The 20,761-nt window shown below is 39.6% G+C and overlaps 2 protein-coding genes across 2 annotated transcripts; one reads left to right on the top strand and one right to left on the bottom strand.

Annotated features, from left to right (window-relative positions):
- Window positions 1–9,274: 9,274 nt before the first annotated feature.
- Window positions 9,275–10,109, top strand: LOC128127229 (peptidyl-prolyl cis-trans isomerase FKBP65-like). The gene is made up of 3 exons (XM_052765668.1): window positions 9,275–9,307; window positions 9,481–9,879; window positions 10,101–10,109. Exons 1-3 carry the CDS (start codon window positions 9,275–9,277, stop codon window positions 10,107–10,109), a joined length of 441 nt encoding a protein of 146 aa, XP_052621628.1.
- Window positions 10,110–14,005: 3,896 nt separating this feature from the next.
- LOC111891278 (leucine-rich repeat receptor protein kinase HPCA1) lies at window positions 14,006–20,150 on the bottom strand. Its single transcript, XM_052765311.1, has 19 exons — window positions 19,941–20,150; window positions 19,723–19,840; window positions 19,448–19,519; window positions 19,263–19,337; window positions 19,088–19,159; window positions 18,838–18,999; window positions 18,681–18,755; window positions 18,516–18,587; window positions 18,144–18,215; window positions 17,969–18,037; window positions 17,804–17,878; window positions 17,603–17,674; window positions 17,220–17,354; window positions 16,621–17,090; window positions 16,221–16,370; window positions 15,972–16,114; window positions 15,573–15,792; window positions 15,049–15,284; window positions 14,006–14,651 (listed from the first exon to the last, which is right to left on the bottom strand). Exons 1-19 carry the CDS (start codon window positions 20,032–20,034, stop codon window positions 14,160–14,162), a joined length of 2,874 nt encoding a protein of 957 aa, XP_052621271.1. The 5' UTR covers window positions 20,035–20,150; the 3' UTR covers window positions 14,006–14,159.
- Between the last annotated feature and the right edge of the window lie 611 nt (window positions 20,151–20,761).

Raw genomic sequence — 20,761 nt, 5'->3', positions numbered from 1 at the left:
CTACAAGTGCGGTCGGATTGGACATTTGAGTAGGGATTGTATGGCTCCTGCTACTGCCGTTGCAGCATCAGACCTGATTTGCTTTCAGTGCAATCAGAAGGGACATAAAAAGTCCCAGTGTCCGAGTTTAGCTGCAGCAGGGAAGGTGGCTGCACCTGCCCCTACTACTTTGAGGATTACAGATGGCCGGCAGGGCCGAGCTGATGCGCCAGTGGCGAAGAGTAGGGCTTTTCAGATGACAGCAGAGGAGGTGCGGGCGACTCCTGATGTGGTGACGGGTATGTATCTTCCCTTCACCTCTTATTTATTATCATTGATTGAATATTGCTTATGATTGTATGTTTTATTTAGGGTCGTTCTCTGTGAACGGCATTTCTGCCTTGGTATTGTTCGATTCGGGGGCTACCCGATCATTCGTATCGCTTGCGCTTAGCAAGAGATTTAGTAGAGCTCCTGGGGAGCTGGATTGTCCATTAGAGGTTGAGATAGCAGATGATAGGACCGTGAGGGTCGACAGAGTGCATAGAGGGTGTTCTCTTCAGTTATTTGATGAGCAGTTTTCTGTGGATCTGGTACCTATTCCCCTGCGAGGGAATAAGGTTATTGTGGGCATGGATTGGCTAAGCCCCAATGGGGCGGTGATTGATTGTGAGCTTCAGCTAGTGAGGGTTCGCACTCCCAGTGGGGGAGAGTTAGTGATTCAGGGGGAGAGGCCACAGCGAGGACCGACCTTTTGTTCCGCCGCAAGGGCGAGGCGCTATGTTCAGCAGGGTTGCGCCGGTTTTGTAGCGTACGTCTTGGATGCCCGGGAGAAGGGCAAGACGACAGTTGATGATGTTCCTATTGTTCGAGACTACCTGGACGTATTTCCCGAGGATTTGCCGGGGATACCTCCTGAGAGACAGGTCGAGTTCAGGATCGACCTAATTCCTGGTGCGGCTCCGATAGCCAAAGCACCGTATCGACTAGCTCCCTCTGAGATGCAGGAGTTGTCTACACAGCTGCAGGAGCTGTTAGACAAGGGTTTCATTCGGCCGAGCAGTTCGCCTTGGGGAGCGCCGATCCTGTTTGTGAGGAAGAAGGATGGGTCGCATCGTATGTGTATAGATTATCGGGAGTTGAATAAGGTAACGGTGAAGAACCGTTACCCACTTCCGAGGATAGATGATTTGTTTGATCAGCTTCAGGGAGCGTCTTGGTTCTCCAAGATCGATCTACGCTCCGGTTATCATCAGATGCGGGTTAGAGATGAGGATGTACAGAAGACTGCTTTCAGGACCAGGTATGGTCATTATGAGTTTGTGGTGATGCCATTTGGGCTCACCAATGCTCCAGCCGCGTTCATGGATCTCATGAACCGCGTGTGTAGGCCGATGCTGGATCGGTCAGTGATAGTGTTCATAGATGATATCTTGGTATATTCCAAGACGCAGGAGCAGCACGAGGAGCATCTGCGGGAGGTGCTGGAGGCTTTGAGGAGGGAGAGACTTTTCGCAAAGTTCTCCAAATGTGAGTTCTGGTTGCACGAGCTGCAGTTCCTTGGTCACCTCGTCAACCAGAGGGGTATTTTGGTAGATCCGGCCAAGATAGAGGCCGTGATGCAGTGGGAGGTCCCGAAGTCTCCATCTGAGATTCGGAGCTTCCTAGGGTTGGCAGGGTATTATCGGAGATTTATTCAGGATTTCTCCAAGATAGCAGTGCCGCTCACCCGACTAACCAAGAAGTCAGTGGTATTTCGTTGGGGTCCTGAGCAGTAGACAGCGTTTGAGACCCTCAGGCAGAGATTGTGCGAGGCTCCGATCCTTACCTTGCCAGAGGGAGTAGAGGACTTCGTAGTCTATTGTGATGCCTCGATCACAGGTATGGGAGCAGTCTTGATGCAGTGAGGCCATGTGATAGCTTATGCCTCGAGACAGTTGAAGCCTCACGAGGCTAATTATCCTACCCATGATTTGGAGCTGGGGGCAGTTGTGTTTGCCCTCAAGATTTGGAGGCATTACCTTTATGGGGTCCGTTGTACTATTTACACGGATCACAAGAGTTTGAGGTACCTTATGGATCAGCCGAGTCTGAACATGAGGCAGAGGAGGTGGTTGGATGTGCTAAAGGATTACGACTGTGAGATCCTTTACCATCCAGGGAAGGCCAACGTGGTGGCCGACGCCCTAAGCCGCAAAGTGTCGGCGGCCCCTATCAGAGATCTATGTTTGAGGATGACAGTGATCACTCCGTTGTTGGAGCGGATCAAGGAGGCTCAGGTGGAGGGCCTCAAGGAGGAGAGACAGAAGTGTGAGAGGATCGTGGGCCGAGTAGCCTCGTTTGATTATGATAGTCGTGGTTTGCTGACGCTTCACGGGAGAGTGTGGGTACCGTACTGGGGTGGAGTACGGCAGGTGTTGATGGATGAGGCTCATAAGTCTCGGTTTTCTATCCACCCAGGGGCGACGAAGATGTATCGAGATCTTCGACCTGATTATTGGTGGCCCTGCATGAAGCGGGACGTCGCCTGGTACGTCGAGAGATGCCTGACCTGCCAGAAGGTCAAGGCGGAGCACCAGAGACCTCACGGCAGGATGCAGCCGTTAGACATTCCCGTGTGGAAATGGGAGGACATCACCATGGATTTTGTCACCAAGCTTCCCCGGACCGCACGTGGAGTGGATTCGATATGGGTAGTAGTGGATCGGTTGACGAAGAGTGCTCATTTTATCCCGATCCAGGAGAGTATATCGGCGGAGAAGTTAGTCGATATCTATGTGCGAGAGATTGTGGCACGTCATGGAGTGCCGGTATCGGTGGTGTCAGACCGAGATGTTCGTTTCACATCCAGATTCTGGAAGCGGTTCCACGACGAGATGGGTACTCGTCTCCATTTCAGCACCGCTTTCCACCCTCAGTCAGACGGGCAGAGCGAGAGGACGATCCAGACTCTCGAGGACATGCTTAGGGCATGTGTCCTAGACTTCGGTGGCAGTTGGGATACGTATCTTCCGTTAGCGGAATTCTCGTATAACAATAGTTATCATGCGAGCATTGATCGACCTCCCTTTGAGATGCTGTATGGGAGGAAGTGTAGGACCCCGATTTGTTGGGGCGAGGTCGGTCAGCGGGTCATCGGGAGCACGGAGGTGGTGCTCAAGACGACTGAGTTGATCCAGCAGGTCCGTAGTAGACTGCAGACTGCTCAGAGTCGGCAGAAGAGCTACGCCGATAGGAGGCGTTCGGACTTGGAGTTCCAGGTGGGGGATATGGTCCTTCTGAAGGTCTCACCTTGGAAGGGTGTCATCAGGTTCCAGAAGAGGGGCAAGTTGGGCCCTAGATTTATTGGTCCTTTCAGGGTTTTGGCCCGGGTGGGTCGGGTTGCTTATCGGCTAGATCTTCCTGAGGAGCTTAGTCAGATCCACAACACTTTCCATGTGTCTCAGTTGAGGAAGTGTCTGGTGGATGAGTCAGCAGTCGTTCCCCTAGAGGATATTCAGGTTGATAGTAGCCTGAATTATATTGAGAGGCCGGTCGCGATTCTGGACCGGAAGACCAAGACCTTGAGGAACAAGGTAATTCAGTTAGTGAAGGTGCAGTGGCAGCACCGGAAGGGATCGGAATGGACGTGGGAGGCTGAAGAGGAGATGAGGGAGCACTACCCAGAGATATTTGCAGATTCAGCCGTAGCAGACTTCGAGGACGAAGTCTGAGATAAGTGGGGGAGAATTGTAACGACCCGTCTCCGGTATGATAATTCCTTGGTATTTATTTTTTTAAGTTTTATAAGAGGGACTCGGCGAGTTCATAGCCTGCCTCGCCGAGTAGGGTCGGGTTTTCGAGCACGTGTTAGCTGGCGACTCGGCGAGTCCATATTCTGGACTCGGCGAGTCTGTCCGTCTGGGAGAAACCCTAAATCCCCGGGTTGCCCACTATTTAAGCCACCTTATAGCCCCCAATCTCGCCTCCTTCACCCTCAAAAGCTGTGAGAAAACCCTAATTCGTTCTTGAGTGATTCTAAGTGATTTTTTTTGTGTGCTATTGTGAAGGCTTGAAGAAGGAGAAGAAGAAAGGAACAAGGATAAGGATTGTAGAGCAGAGATTCAAGGGAAAGCAAGAGCTCTTAGAGGTATTTCGGATTTCCTTCTCTTTTATGCCTTAAACCCCCTTTCTAGACCTTGTTAATGCCTTCTTAAAGCCTTATGTTGATATGGAAGCTCTCTTATTCTGAGATAACCTTAGATCTGTTCATTTAGGAGTTGTAGAGCCCAGATCTATTGCCTTTATGGAACTATTTTGCATATTAACCCTAGATCTACCCCTTTTAAGCATCTTTTAGTCTTTATTCCCTTGTTCATGTGTTTGTACACGTAAAGTTGGAAACTTTACGTGGTAAATCAGCTTATTGGACTCAGATCTATCATTTGTATGTATTGGATTCGAGCAGAATCGAGTGTAGAATAGTTGCATGGCGGTGACTCGGCGAGTCGGAAGAACGACTCGGCGAGTCGAGTCGCGAGTCCCCGATTTCTTCCTTTTGAGCGGTGTCGAGTGGGCCCAGTGAGTAGTGGAGTGGACTCAGCGAGTTTGAGGGTAGACTCAGTAATGGAGGGACTCGGCGAGTTGTTCATACAACTCGGCGAGTCCAAGGCAATCTTCTTAAGCTCAAGAACAACTCGTCGAGTTGTTCATATGACTCGGCGAGTCGGATGAAGATTTTCTGAGTTCTTGGATCGGATGAATACTCGTCGAGTCGATGCCATACTCGACGAGTAGCAGCGAGTAGGGTCGAGGAGTGAGAATAGGGACTCGGCGAGTTGGCGGCCCAACTCGGCAAGTCAGGTCAACTGTGGGTTGACTTTGACCGAGAGTTGACTTTGGCCAAGGGTAAAAGAGTCATTTTACCCAATGCAGTGTTTAGTATTTGATTGAGTGTGTTTTTGGACTTGTAGCCGGGGAGATACCGGAGCAGCAGCAGTTAGCCCTCAGAGCTATTCACTCAGCAGCCAGTTCACGAGGTGAGTTCCCTTTCAGTAGGAACGGGTCTAAGGCCACAATGCCGGCCCGTTTAGCTAGCAGTAGTATCCGGATTTTTATCCGTTGCAGTAGTTAGCATGTTTGATGCCTTCGTGGCTCAGACAGGATTATGTGTGTTCATGTTAAGTAATACGCTATGTTATGATCAGTCAGCTTCGGACTTCGGTCCGATGTCAGCTTCGGACTTCGGTTCGATGTAGGGGACAAGGTCCCAGTCAGCTTCGGACTTCGGTCCGATGTCAGCTTCGGACTTCGGTTCGATGTAGGGGACAAGGTCCTAGTCAGCTTCGGACTTCAGTCCGATGTCAGCTTCGGACTCCGGTTCGATGTAGGGGACAAGGTCCCAGTCAGCTTCGGACTTCGGTCTGATGTGAGCTTCGGACTCCGGTCCGATGTAGGGGACAAGGTCCCAGTCAGTCAGCTTCGGACTTCGGTCCGATGGAGGGGGCAAGGCCCCAGTATGTGCTTGATATATTATTGTATGGTATGTGGTAATTTGGGGGAGCTCACTAAGCTTCGTGCTTACAGTTTCAGTTTTGGTTTCAGGTACTTCCGCTAGCAGAGGGAAGAGCTCGGGTTGATGGCATCGCACACACCACAACTTCAGCTTTTATCCTGGGAGCTGATTTAGTTCTTGATTTTTATATGACATGGATATGATACAGTTTTCCGCACAGTGTTTTATTATTATTTTGAGATATAGCATGTATGGTTTTACGATATGACACTCAGATTATGGTTTTTGGTTATGTTGAAAAACGAAATTTTTGGGTCGTATTTTTGGGTCGTTTCAGAAGTCCCCTGAGACACACGGATCGGAAGATCCTACAAAGTCATGGCCTGGAAAGGCGTATGTGGGGTATGTGGTATTTTGGGGAGCTCACTAATCATTTATGCTTACAGTTGTTATGTTATGTGTTTCAGGTGCGAGCGAGGATCGCGGGAAGGCGTCGGCATGATCCGTACACACTTATGGAGTTTATGTTATTGAGATTCTGGGACATGTTTTTGTTATGACACAATGATACATTATGTTTTGTGATTTTCATGTGATTGAAAGTATGATTTAAAAATGAAAAACTGTTTTGAAATTTACGTCGTTACATGATTCTAAAGTGATAAGTGAATCTCTGTTGAATTGTACTTGTAATCTCTGTTTGAGAGCTCATCATAAACAAAGAATACTCGCTTCCTGCCTGTGGACGTAGGTCACCTTGACCGAACCAAGTAAATATTGTGTCATGTGTGCTTTTGTTTTTTCTTTTTTCCACTTTACTTCCTAACACCTATGCTATTGTAAATGATTATATGAGTAATGATAACATGGAATGTGAAAACTAAAAAGAAAGTAAAAAGGCATTATGAAAACTATTCGGACCATGATACCTCATAAGAGGCCTAGAGGAATCTACTGGGGTAATATCTTCCCTTCAAGAAGTAGGTGTCCTATTATGATACCTTGGTGGACTCATTTGGTTCTATTCACCTTGGCTAGTTAGTTGGACTGATTTGGTTCTTTTCACCTTGGCCAGTTATAGCATGATACATTGGTGGATTGATTTGTTCTTTTCACATTGAACTTGGAAATGGAAAATGAATTTAATGATATGATGAGATATGATATTTTATGTTGTGTAAGGAATGAATTTCTTTGAAAATGTTTTGAAATGTTTTATGGTCTAATTAAAACCCATATGACTCATGAGACATTATTGTCTTACGTATCTATTTTAAATGATATTTATCAGGTTACACTTAAAGAGAAAATATGATAGATGAAAATTAGAAGTTAAGAAATAGAGAACGAAGTGGACCTTGTCAAGTTCCTTATTAATGATATTGATACAATTCATATTTGTTTGTTATGGTTCGTATTGATGCTTAATGGTTACACTCAATATTTTAATTGTAAATGTTTTTATATGACGGAGTTTTTATTAAATATGGTTTAATTCCTGAAAATATCACTACTAGAAAAACAGCCTTTTACGACGCTCATTGCGCGTCGTAAAACGCTCAGACGACGTGCAAATGCGCGTCAAGGAAGGCCATGTCATAACGAGAGACGACGCGCTTTTGCGCGTCCTCTATAGACGACGCGCATTTATGACACGCATTTACGACGTGTAGTTACGACACGCAATGCGTATCAAGGAAGGCCCTGTCATAAAGGAAGACGACACGCAATTGCGTGTCGTAACCTTACGACGTGCGTGTTTATGACACACAATGCGTATCAAAGAAGCCCCTGTCAAGAAAGGCCATGTGATAAATGAAGATGACACACATTTTTGCGTATCATAATTTTAAATGTTCTAAAAAAATATTTATATATTTATTAATTTTTAAATTAAATTTGGATTTAATGTCTCATAATTGAAATAAAATATCATATACAAAAAATACAATCCATTGCATAAAATTTAATGTCATATAATTCTATTTCTTACAATATCTAAATTTGCATCTAATCTACTCTATACATCAAATTCCAACTAAGTAAAGTTGCATCTTGCCTTTCATAATTTTTTAAGACTATATGGATAAGCAGTTACACATTGGCCCATCTCACTCAAGAATGACTTAGACAAATTCAACTCCAAGTCTTTGTTGCATCTTGTTGATAATGTTGCAAGATTTGAATCAAGTGGCTTCATATTCCTTTCTTCCATCAACTTTACCTAATGCACAAAATACACGAAACAAACTACAAGGTCTTTATCCACTAAAATCAACAAAACCAAATTGCAAACAAGAAATAAAACCTCAAATTTTGTTGCATCAAAGTTCAAACACATACCCACAAAGAACACTAGTTGTCCATGGAACAACCTTGCGATATTCTGCCCACACCTCTTTGTATTTCTGTGCACATCTGGATTCATCTCTTCTCTCTTGCCAGATCAGCAGAATCAGAAGATAAATTGGATAAAAATATGGAACCGGAGAACTATAATCACATGCTTCATATTATAATATCATATACAGTAGTTGACTTTTCAAGTCAAAACAAATAAATTTAAATTTAAGTAGAATGGTATGATAAATAAATAAATTTAAATTGTTGCAAAATTACCTAATCCCACAGGGTAAGCTGAAGGATAGTGCCAATAACTGATCTCCCAGGTAATTGCAGTGCCTTGCTATTCCCCTTCATAAATAATAATTATAAAAAATATATTATTGTGCATTTAAAAAGGTAGTAGGAATTAAACAAATAATGATTAGAAACTAAAATACTGATGAAATGTATGTATGTCATGCATAAGAAATGATATTATTATTATTATTGTAAAAATAAAACATGAAAGGAAAGGAAAGGTGACTGCTGACCTTAACATGTGTACTAGGAAACGCAAAAGTGCGCAATGTTTCCTGTGTCTCATCTGCAGGCTTTCTTCTTGGGACACTAAGAACAAAAGCAGCTTAGTGCCACGTTGCAGCAGTTGATGTTATCCTATATCCACCATCCCATCTTCTATGAATACCTTCACTTGGATACAAAAAGTCCAGCTCCACAACCTGAATCAATTCACATCAATCACTTATTAAATATGCATAAAAATACCAATCAACCCACCAACACTTTTGTTAAATCAACACAATAACACTATTATTAGAAAAAACTATGACTCAAATTTTGTAAAGGAGCTGTGTTTTAAATCTAAAAAAAAAAACTTGATCAGAAAATCCAGCACCACGGGACATAACAATTGCCCATTTACTTCCTGCAGTTGCCATAGCAGTGACATGAAACCCTTCTCTCCATTTTTTATTGATCCACTTTAATTGAAATGCTTCACTCATTTTATACGACTGCTGAATGTATTGAGTACCTACTTACATAAAAAGAAATTTAGAATACAAACAATTATGACTTTAAAAAAGATATATATAACAATTTTGCCCTTACCCCTCGACAAAAACCCATGACAAAAACCTCAATAAGTACCAAAATTGCGGAAAAAATGAAGGTTTAGGGACCAAAACTGTAATGTACTCTTATAAGGAAAAAAAGTAAATAAATACATACCTGTAACTTTGAAGAACAGGTTCACCAAGAAATTCTCGTCCAAGCACGAATGGTAAGGTATCCAACTATACTTCTGGCTCCAATTTCAATTCGCACTATAGCCCACATGATTTGACCGAGCAGTCAATTGGGCCTAATTCACAGACCACTCAAGCACTCCTACCCAATACTGCGTATCTTCAATTCCCACTAAAACCCTACAAATCGCTACAATCATACTAAAATATGGAATTAGAGAGAAGGGAAAAACCGCATCTGGTAATGAAGGTTCCATCCCTGCAAATGCTACACTACAAATAATATCATGGAGGGTCTCTACAGATATTACAGATGACAAGAAAGTCCTCTAGAAAAGCTTGGAAGAAGGGGCGGGATTCCACCTCCCAAATGAAGGGGTTGTTTTTCAATTTAAGTTGTTAGATAAAGAGCAGGAAGTTGATAAGCTTGAAGAAGTTGTGATGATGATGAAGAAAGGTGAAGTAGCTCTTCTGAGTATTGCACCAGAATATGCTTTTGGTTTTATCGGTTTCAAGCAAGAATTAGCAGTATTGCCGCCTGATGCCACTGGTACATATGAAATCGAGCTTGTCTCTTTTCTTAGGAGCAAAGAATCCCGGGACATGAACACCACCAAAGAGAAGATTATAACTTTTGGCAAATATAAGAAAGAAGTGGAAGAGTATCGAGCTATGCTCAAGCTTTTCATCTATTATACCTTAAAGGTTGCTATAAAGTGCAGAAAGTTGTCATCTTTTGGCCAGCCATCAATGAAAGAAGTTGTGTTGATTGAATTTAATGAAAGAGAGGGAACTAGTTGTGTTGACAGCAAGGTAAAACAAAGGAAGCAATGGTTGGTTCCATGGCAACAATGTCCAATCAAAAAAGCAAAAGTGCCTTTCAAACAAAAAGTCAATTTCCTAAGTCCTGGCTTGAGGACAAGCCTCTTCTTCAAGACAGTGGTATTGATAGAGAATGTGTTGTGGGTCTTATATAAACATACGGGCAAACATGGGGTACTTAATTGTAACATCTATTATTATCTATTTTGCAGCCTATCTAGAATTATCTCAAAGAGTAGCATAAATAGAGTAGTGAGGTATGGAGTATTTTTGGTAGCTTTGAGTATCGACTTTAGCTTGGCTAGGAGGTTTCTCTTGAGAGAACTTCTCTGATTAGGGCAGGAGGACAATCATTTGGATTTCCTTTTTGATTTGTTCTTATTTCCATTTAGTAATCAAATAGCTACCCAGATCTATATATCTCATATTTTAGTTTCATTTATCTGTTATTGGATTCACGTTCCTATCATGCCCAAGGATCATACATACATTGTTAATGAGATCAGAGTCAGCATGTTTGACTTCATGTGTTGTTATATGATTAGGCTTATAAGAATCTAGGGAGGAAATAATAGAAATGACCGACAAACTCTGTTGAAATCCAACTTTTAGTGATTTAGATCTCTCCATAAAACAAGTTACCCAAAGTGCATGACTAATAGAGACTTGGACAAGTTACAGTGATTTGAAAATGTCATGATGAATACATCACTCACAGGTGAACCACAAAGTGCATGACTAAGGCTTCTAGATTGCTAAAGCATGGTCAAGCACTTTTGCAAAGGAATATTCTTCAAGCTACAAAATGTAATCATTGTCTCATATATGTCAGAATGATGCTCCATATAGCCCTGTAATAAAGGAACATAACAAAAAGTGAGGCACCATAACAATAACATTCAAATAAAAATCTAAAGATAACAAGAAGAGAACCTTAAGTGATAGCATATCAACAATATAGTACAGCCAGGTAATAGTATTATGAGTCTGCTCGGAGTGCTCTTGGCTCAACCATAGCTTTAAAGCATTGCCAACATCTTAAATAAAATGTTGTTTTCACAAGAAGTAAGTAGGAGACACAAGATCTAATAATAGTCACTCCATACGTTTCAGCTAAGAAATGACAAACTAGACCAATGTTATCTTTGCTTTTATAGTGACTCCATACATTTCACTGCTAATATTAATCCATCATTAAATTGAGCTTTGTATACACTACCAAATCCTCCTTGTCCAATAAGGGTACTGAAATTATTAGTTTCCCTTTTAGTGTCATTATAGCCAAACTTTTTGATGATGATAGATCATGCAAACAAGGGACAAACTGCATAAAAAATAAACATAAAATCAAGGCCACTGACCGATCTATCTTCTTGGCACAATCTACAGCAAATTAAATAGCGGGGGCAACATAAAACATACCTCCTGAAACAGTAACAAACATATTTTATAAATAAAAAAGTATAAAGTTTTATGAAATTAAAGTAAATAAAAAAACATAGCTTTCTACATACCTTGTAAAAAGTATTGAAAAAGTTGCATAACAACTCAAACATGACCTGTAGTGCAGTTCAGGTCTCGAGTTAGATGTTAAATCAGACAATCCAGCCAACATTGGGACAAAAAATAATCAAAGAAACATAAGCAAAACGTGAACTCAATTAGAAATTCCTAGAAATGGTAGTTTATATTATGAAATATAAGATGGGATACTTCTGATTAATGAATGAGAAACATGAACTCAAATAGGATAGAAATACTGCACCTCATACTGGTAATTCACGAATCATGCCCAAAATGGTTAACGAGATTTGGTAACCAGACAAATGAAGACGAATATGACAGAAAGAGTGATGAACACGGAGATAAAAAGGAAGAATCAGCAAATACAGAAGAAAGTTTGACCATCTCACGATAAAGTAAATAAAAAGTGTAGAAAATTTTACATACATCTGGTTGGGATCGAAGATGGATTTGGTTATTTCTCCGTTTCTTTTTCCTGATTCTCTATGCATTGTTCTTTTCTTTTCTCCCTTTTTCCCTCTGAAAGTTGCTTAAAATTTTAGGGCTTCTGCACTTGGAGTTGCTGAAATTTGTTAATCAGTCACACAAACACACCCTTATTTCTCCATTACCGAACAATCACCAGCCATCATCTCCTCACAACCTCTTGACAACCTTCGAACGCCACCTCACACCCTCACCTGCAAATCGATAAAAAAAAAAATAATAAGAAGGGAGAAGAAGGGTTGTGATCGAACCAGAGGAAGAAAAGGGGAAAAAGAGGAAGAAAAGGCACATCTTTTCTTTCTTCTTTTTTCTTTTCGCTCTCAAACTCTAGCTGTAAATAGGAAATCACGAGAGATATTGAGAGAATAGATATAAGAGAGACAGAGATATCCATTCAAGTATGGTTGAGAGGTGAGAACAGGTAATCATTTGAAGAAGAAGGAATTTGGATGGGTGAGGGTGGGGACGAGGAAAAATTGTTTCCTGTGAGATCCAGCGCACAAAAGCCCTAGTTCTTCCAAATTTGGGATGGCGTGTATTTAATGTCTCAGAGGGAGAAAATGGTAGATTAAAGAGGATAGTCGACATCGTTGACCACTATATGGCTACCAAACTCCAAAAATACAAAAGGGAGGAAGAGTTATAGCCGCATAATGAGGTCTAGGGTTTACAGAGAAAAAGAGAAGCAGAGAGTGAAGGTTGTTGGCTGATGGAGAGGATGAATTCGTTATTCCTTCCCGAACAGCAATAACTTGATCACAGAACGAAAGCTGCAAATGAGGTCTAGGGTTTACATGGAAACCCTAAAAGATGGAAGAAAAGCGGGGTTTTTAATTTTTTAGGATTTCAGTTCCCCCTGCTGCTATTAAAGGATGGAACGCGCGTTCCATTAAAATTTATAAGGTTGTTGGCTGATGGAGAGGATGAATTCGTTATTCCTTCCCGAACAGCAACAACTTGATCACAGAACGAAAGCTGCAAATGAGGTCTAGGGTTTACATGGAAACCCTAAAAGATGGAAGAAAAGCGGGGTTTTTAATTTTTTAGGATTTCAATTCCCCCTGCTGCTATTAAAGGATGGAACGCGCGTTCCATTAAAATTTATAAGGCGACATCCTTAGATGACACACATGTGCCCTCCGTGTTTTTTTTTTTTTTTTTTTTTTTGTTTAGACACTAATTTAAGGGCACGCAATAATGCGTGACCTAAATCCTTAAATTTTATGAACAAATGACACTTTTTTAATGTCACTCTCTTTTGTGTAACATAAATCAATGAGTGTTGTGGTTTACGCATCGTAAAAGGGTCTTTTTTTTGTAGTGTATTTTATAACCAGAGCTTCGAAAAAATTTAAAAAAATTTGGGGTGTTACAATTTTAACATTTAAAAAATAAGAGTGACCGGTAAGCATAAGTGGGTACCCGCACTTATTGTCTGGAACCGGAACCACAGGTTCTTTAAACTTTGTAATCGAAGTCGAAACCGATTATATTGGTTTCTTATATTTTGGAACCGAAACCAAAATCGGAACCGTCGAGACCGCTTCTAATACCGCATACCCAGTCTCTAAGGTCTCTAATTTTGTTCATAAAATTTAGTCATTACAAACCATAAAACTAAACCATCTATTATCAATTGAAAAAAAAATATTTGTGAGTGTTTATTATTAGCAAGTATTATTAATCGACAAACATAACAAATTGAAATTTGAATTTAGTATTATTCTTGCATTCGTAATACTTTTTTTGGCAGTTCAAGTCCCTATATTTTCTAGTTTTCAATTTTGTTTCCCAAACAACTCCCACTTCAAAGAAGTCTTTATAACTTCCAACTTAACCCAACTATGTTAACTTAACAAATTTAATCTAATTCTAATTTACTAAGTTAAAGTCCAAGTCATACTTAATTTCCATAATTGACAAGATTTGCCCTTTAATATTCAAATTCAGTTGGTTAAATTAGAAAATATATTCATGAATGGTTAAACCAAAACATAGACAGACTATGATTGTATGTATTTCATCTGTCCAGTTAATTATCTTATGAACTATAAAAGTTAATAGTCATTAAAAAAATTATAAAAGTTAATAATTCTAAAGTTTCCACTACAAACCAACATTGATATCGGAATCCAGGGCAAGTAGCTACATTATTACTTCAACATCCTAAAAAGGAGTCATTAAAGTGGTTTTTGATGTAAGTATGTTCAAATAACAAAAGATTGTGACAATAGTCCTTCGTTTGGTACTACAAACATACGTTATTTGGGTTCAATTTTTGTCGTGATATTGTATCCACCACTATAGTCAAATACATCACTAGTATTCCTTTTAAGCTCACCTTCATTATAAGGATGCTTAGGAGCACCTCCAACTGATCCTAATGATGATGCCGAATCTGAATTTGTGCAGAGTCCATCACTCGTTAAAATGGACTCAAGTGCTTTCACAACATTGCTCATCGTTGGACGATCTGCAGCTGATTCTTCAACACATTGCATCGCTAGCTGTATAAACCTCCCAAAACCAATCAAGAATGTTGTGTCTTCGAGATTAGGATCGATTATTTCCCTCAACCCATATTCCTCTTCATCAGTTTTGTCCATGGCTAGTCTCACCTCGCGCACAATGTACTTACCTTTTACAATTGGTTGTTTAGCGGTTATTAGTTCAAGCATCACCACCCCAAAACTGTATACATCGCTCTTATCAGTCAATTGTTGTGTCATGTAGTATTCGGGATCCAGATATCCCTGTAAAAATATAGAAATGTTAGAGGTCTGACGCACGAATATAGCTAATATAAGAGACAGATTGGCGATGGATCAACTTGAATTTTCAAGATTTCATCAGTTTTATGATGTAGCAACAGTTAGCGATGGATTTAATTCAGTCATTATAACACAAATGACAGATTAGCAACAAATTTGAAGTAGGTCACTAGTTTTATGACGTAAATTCAGTTTGTTAAAAAAGTGAATCAGTTATATTAAAACCGTCGCTACTGTAGTCCATCGTTAACCTGTCACTACATTTTGTCAATCTGTCTTTAATTACTTTTGTCACTAATTTATTGCTAATATTCCTATATATACATACTCCTTATGATTTCATTAAGGCGCTAAAAAGAGTTTTGAAATGATAACATACCAGGGTACCCTTAACTTGAGTGGACACATGACCTTTTTCGCTGTCAGAGACTAGCTTTGACAACCCGAAATCTGCAACTTTTGCAGTGAGATTTTCGTCTAAGAGAATGTTAGTCGATTTGATGTCTCTATGAATTATAGGAGGATCTGCAAGCTCGTGTAGATAAGCTATTCCTTTAGCTGAACCAAGAGCGATGCGAAGTCTCCTCTTCCAGTCTAGATGAATTCCTGATTTCCCTGCAATGAGTTTTTTTTTTTTTTTTTTTATGGGTGAGAACATATATATATGTTAGAAAAAACTAATTTAGAAATGTACATTTAACACACAACTAACTAGAGTGGAATGAAAACGACAAAGTCTTCAGACAAATTTTCAAGAAGTTCTATATATTGTATGTAACACAAAGTGACATTATGTCATTGTATCAAGATAGGGTTTAATTATTTCATTTTTTATTTTCCGATTTTAAACAAAAAAACCTAATTAACTACCAGTTTTTCAAAACAGTTTGGTTTTTTGATTACCTGACAAGCTTTCCCGAAGGGTTCCTTTGGACATAAACTCGTATACCAACATCTGCTCTCCTTGTTCAAAACAAAACCCGACTAGCCCAACAAGGTTCTTGTGATGGACTCTTGAAAGCAACTCGATTTCTGTCTTGAATTCGAGCCCACCTTGCATGGATCCTTGTTGAGCTCTTTTAATTGCAACCATTTGCCCTCCTGGAATCACTCCTCTATAAACCTATCAAAATAAGACCATGAAAATGGATCACAACCAGCACCAAAAACATGATTAAACGAGTAAATATCATTTCAAAAGTTTGGTTTTCAACGTGTATGTGTAAAGTATTAGAAAAAAATTACGCATCAGATTGCAACGAATAATGTGTTTTATTTGAGCTTGTATATATATATCTATACCTTGCCATAGCCACCAGATCCTATTTGATTAATATCAGAGAAGTTTTTTGTGCTTTTCTTGAGTTCATCATAAGAGAACCATCTAGCTCCCTTCAATTGTGGTGCACCTCCTCCACTATCTTTAGCACTTGGAGCCCATGATCCTGTTCAAAAAAGTTAAAATTAGCCATTGACAAGATGTAAAATTGGTGGAAACCTAAATAGAATCTAGTATAGATGATGAACACTAGGAAATCAACAAGAAATTACCAAAAGGTTTGCTTAGAGTTATTGCTCTTTCAGCACGTTTCTTTTGTTGAACAGCATAGAACACGAGCCCAATAAGCACTAGAATCAAAAGGGTGCAACCAATTGAGATCCCAATCACACCACCAACTCCAATACTTCCTCCATGGCCATCTAAGACACATGATAATTTAAACATTTAGTGGGTGGTTGATTCGTAGAATGTTTTGGAATCAATGGAATTTAATCAAAGAAACTGGAATATGAAGGAATTGATATACGAAACTAATCATATTTGCACCAGAAAGGAATTGAAAAGGGCGACAAAAAAACAAGGCATTTGGCAACACATTAACAAAGAAGATTAATTCTCCATTTTCAAGTAATGTAAATATTTATGATGTAAACTTTAAACATCATTCACCTGGAAACGAATAAGGTGATGCAATAAAATAATATGGTCCAAATCCAGCTGGAGGCTTATACGTTTGATTACTCAAGAAAAACCCCATCATTTGAACCTCCGATCGCTTAAAATGCTTATCCTTTGATGGAAAGAATCCTGTATGCACTTGAAGATAATCATCACTATTAAAGAAAGGGTTTTGTAGTGAAACAGAGCCCTCAGTGAGACCTAATTTTGTCCAAAGGCTTGTTTCTAGCAAATGCCATATGGTAACGTTAGACAGATCCCTAAATGAAGGCGCCCTGAAGAAAATCGTGCCTTCATATGGATAAGCACATTCACAATTTTGAGGGCTCAGTTTTGAATCATGTCGACATAACTTGCTCCCACAATCAGCTGAGCTTGTAGAGTATGAGTTTCTCAATGTTTGAAGTTGGCAATACGTTGAGTTCTCAAGCGTAGTATCGCAAACGGGGTTCCCATAGAGTCTAAAATTTTCACAAAAACAGAAGATAAATATTGCCCAATAAGTTGAAGAAAAAAAAGATCGCTAAAGCAGCTTCAGTCTTATTGTTTGTATTTTTGTATTGATGTTTATATTAAAAATTTGTTCTTACTCCAGTGTGTTCTTGTATTGGCTACTGAGTGTTGCATTGTCAATCTTATTGCTTTGCAAATCGACAAGCTGTAATTGATCGCTGATGTTGTCGCCCATATCAAACGTGTCATTGAAAAGATTGTTCTTGAATTTCCTATTCAATGGTATCAAAGGCTAAACTATAAGATTATCTAGCTCATTAGTATCATCAAAAAGAAAAATTTTTCCATCTATTTGAGAGAATTAAAAAACATGGTACATGTAAGAGATGATTAGTGCCAAATTTGTCAGGTAAGTTGTAAGGAAGACTGCCTTAGAGTTCAACCGTTTTTCTGTTTGACCTAAAAAGTCAAAATGTATTTCTTTCCTAGAACCGAAGGAGTAATGGGAACCGGATCTTACACTTGTTGAATTCCTGATAAACCGAAAAGGGCCTGTGGAAGATTGCCTTGAAGTGATCCAAATTCCATAACGCTGATAACGAAATAAAAAGAATAAATCATAAGATAATTTTTCATGAGGAAAAGAAGTCGGTACTTATTAGGCATTGAAAAGGGCTAAATCCCTGAATAAGTGTCACAAAAAGTGTCAAAAAAAACTTACAGTGTGCCTAAAGAAGGTAGGGTCGAAAACCAACGTGGAGGGTCCGATGCTTGAAATGAATTGTTGCTCAAGTCCCTGAATAAGTGTCGCAAAAGTCAGATCGTCGTTAATCCAACTCTAAAAGTTCAAAGGAAGCTTTTGGTTTCTGATAATTAATTTGCTTACACATAAGTGAGTGAATTCATCCCAGTTAGATCAGGCAAAGCTCCTTGTAGATTGTTGTAGGCTAGATTTCTATATGTAGGTAATTAATCAAGCAAGAACGAAAAGTCAAAGTCAAGGTTCATAACTGATTTCAGAGATATGATCTTTTTATCATTATACAAAGATGTGTACTCACAATTCACCAAGACTTGTGAGGTTGTTTAGGTTTGGTGGTATTTCACCTTCCAAGGCGTTTCGATCGAGTCGACTGTTGTAATTAAAGCATGAAATAACATGATCATAAGTTATGTATTTTCGAGTCAGTTCTTGTACTACTTAGTTTAAACAAAAAGATGGACAAATGCAAAGATTCGGACAATTTAGAGTTGCAACATATTATGTTCGTCGCTAAAGAAGTCTGGACAATTTAGCCAAGAATTGTTAAAAATGACAAAAGGTCGAGCTTTTTGCTACCAAAGTTCCATAAGCAAGAACTTTGATGTTTTGGTATTTTCACCGAAAAATATCAAAGAATGATTTTTTTACAATGCTTCGAATATGTACTTACAGGGCCTCAAGGGTCTTGACATATCCAAGTGTATTGGGGATTTCTCCGGTTAACTGGTTCCCATCGAAAAGTCTGTGATTGCAAGATCGAAAACATTCATTTATTCAGAACATGATCATTAATTAACTAGAAAATAATCCTCATGTACAAGTTGGTTCAACTTACACATGTATTAGAACCATGTCGGAGCTGAAAAGTTGGGAAGGAATTCCGCCTGATAGCTTGTTCTTATTGAAATGGCTGCCAATTCACAAACATGATCATCAGTCAAACATTTACACCAAATAAAGCAAGAAAGAAAGCCAAAACGAGGTCGACTCACAAATGTTTACAATGTTTTAGCATATCCAACCCCGGATTCGTGAGAGTGGAAACCGGAAGTGATCCCGTCAGTTGATTCTCCGAGATGTCCAACCAGTAAAGTTTCGATAAATATCCCAACGATGGTGGAATCTGACCAGTCAAATTGTTTGTGTTCAAAGCCCTATATACATCGATCATTTATGGATCATATTATTTACGTCAAGAAGTTAAAACATATCGATCAAGATCATTGTTTCAAAGATTCTTACAGAAAAGATAGCTTCTTGAGGTTTCCAAGTTCAGATGGAATGTTACCGGTGAAGCTACACCCAGATAGAATCCTGAAATTACCAGTATTTTAACAATTAAGGGTATGAAATAATCTTAATTAGTACGTATTATATGTTTCCAATTTCAGATGGAAGGAACAATTTATAAACTTACAGTGTGTCAAGATTTCCGAGATCTCCTACCCTCGGAGAGATCTGACCTGTTAGTCCGCCATTAAACGATAAGTCCCTGGCGTAAACATCAGAATATTATCAATGTCTCTTGATCATTAGAAATCCAATGTATACATAAACCAACGTATCGCAATTGTCTTAATCATAAAATAGTTATGAACTCACAACGATGTTAGTTCAGAGAGGCCACCGATGTCGCCAACGAGTTGACCTACTAAGCTCATACTCGACAAGCCCCTAGAAAGAAGGTTCAACTGTTAAAAGGCTAGGAATTTAATACGTACATTGGTTTTGTTAGGGTTTCTTTTATTAGTGTATGTATCAACTTACATCTTGATGAATATTGGGTTGTATACATATATAACTTATATAAGGTTTTTCAGTTATGTTTATGATAAAGATGAGAATAATAGAATCAAGATGAGGGAAAGTAGACAGACAGTGCAATCACCCTGGTGTCTGTACAGTTGACACCTTCCCACGAACATGGATCATTCGATCTTTTCCAGCTTGGTGGCGTATTTTGCCACTGGTCTTTCAACGCTCGGAGCACCTCCGCTAGGGTGGCAATAAGCAGTCATCATGATCAGTTAATGAAAACATGGTTGCCGGAAAATGTGGATTAAGATTAAACCAGGTATCACACCATATCACTTACCATCACCGGGATTAGTATCAGCAAAGATCACCTTAACTTCCACGATGAAAAGAAACATACAACACCATAACAACTGCCATACTTTGACTTCCATTGACGAAAAAACTCGATTGCAGGTTTAACAACAATTTCTTCGTGGCTGTGAATCCATGCATGCGGTTAATTGATACTATCTTTACATGGCTTCTCAGGCAAGTTATTAAGCGATGAATTAAGAAAGATTTTGTGGTTCGATGATTAGGGTTTTGGTTAGCTTAGATAAGAAGACATATGGAATCCAACAGAAAAACAGGATGATGAATTATTGTCGGCAGTTTGCCACCATTTTAAGCCTGAATAGTTAATTGACAGATGGAAAGTGTTGGTGGTTGCTCCGCCTAACCAACATAAATCTCAAGAAACACCTTGTTTTGAGAATCCTTTTTGGCCGAACAATCATAAACTTTAACGTTTTCTTGTCTTGTTCTTGTTTGGATGAGCACTGGAAAAGGATTTATGGCAACTATTTGTTCTATCGCATTTCAAAAAACTGAATGGTTTTTGGCATCTCACCTCATAGAGTAAGGTTAATAGTAAAAAAAAAATAGGGGGTCTCATTGGGTATATGTATGTATAATTGTATATGGCATAGTCTATTCATACCAGTAGACTATGCACGCCAAACACAACACAAACAACCTCAATCCATGAAATCCACTAACACAAGGCCAAGAGAGCAATTAAGGTCCAATCCATGGAATCCACTAACACAAGGCCCAAGAGAGCAATTAGGGTCCCAACTTGTTTTCGTGATTAAGTAGCAAGAAACAAAGAGTCAAAGT

This window comes from Lactuca sativa, chromosome 7 (assembly GCF_002870075.4).
Source record: "Lactuca sativa cultivar Salinas chromosome 7, Lsat_Salinas_v11, whole genome shotgun sequence".
Taxonomy (NCBI): Eukaryota; Viridiplantae; Streptophyta; class Magnoliopsida; order Asterales; family Asteraceae; genus Lactuca; species Lactuca sativa.
The sequence above is the reverse complement of the archived record's forward strand: the minus strand, read 5'-3'. Positions and strand labels throughout refer to the sequence as shown.

What these genes read in the sequence shown, in the direction of transcription:
- LOC128127229 (XM_052765668.1), top strand. Translation starts at nt 9,275, where the DNA reads ATGGAATTAGAGAGAAGGGAAAAACCGCATCTG. An exon ending in GAAGGGAAAAACCGCATCTG is followed by an intron (nt 9,308 to 9,480) that starts GTAATGAAGGTT and finishes GATAAAGAGCAG; the next exon opens with GAAGTTGATAAGCTTGAAGA.
- LOC111891278 (XM_052765311.1), bottom strand. Translation starts at nt 20,034, where the DNA reads ATGGAAGTCAAAGTATGGCAGTTGTTATGGTGTTGTATGTTTCTTTTC. An exon ending in ATGAATTCACTCACTTATGT is followed by an intron (nt 17,879 to 17,968) that starts GTAAGCAAATTA and finishes ACACTTATTCAG; the next exon opens with GGACTTGAGCAACAATTCAT. An exon ending in TTATCAGGAATTCAACAAGT is followed by an intron (nt 17,355 to 17,602) that starts GTAAGATCCGGT and finishes ACCATTGAATAG; the next exon opens with GAAATTCAAGAACAATCTTT.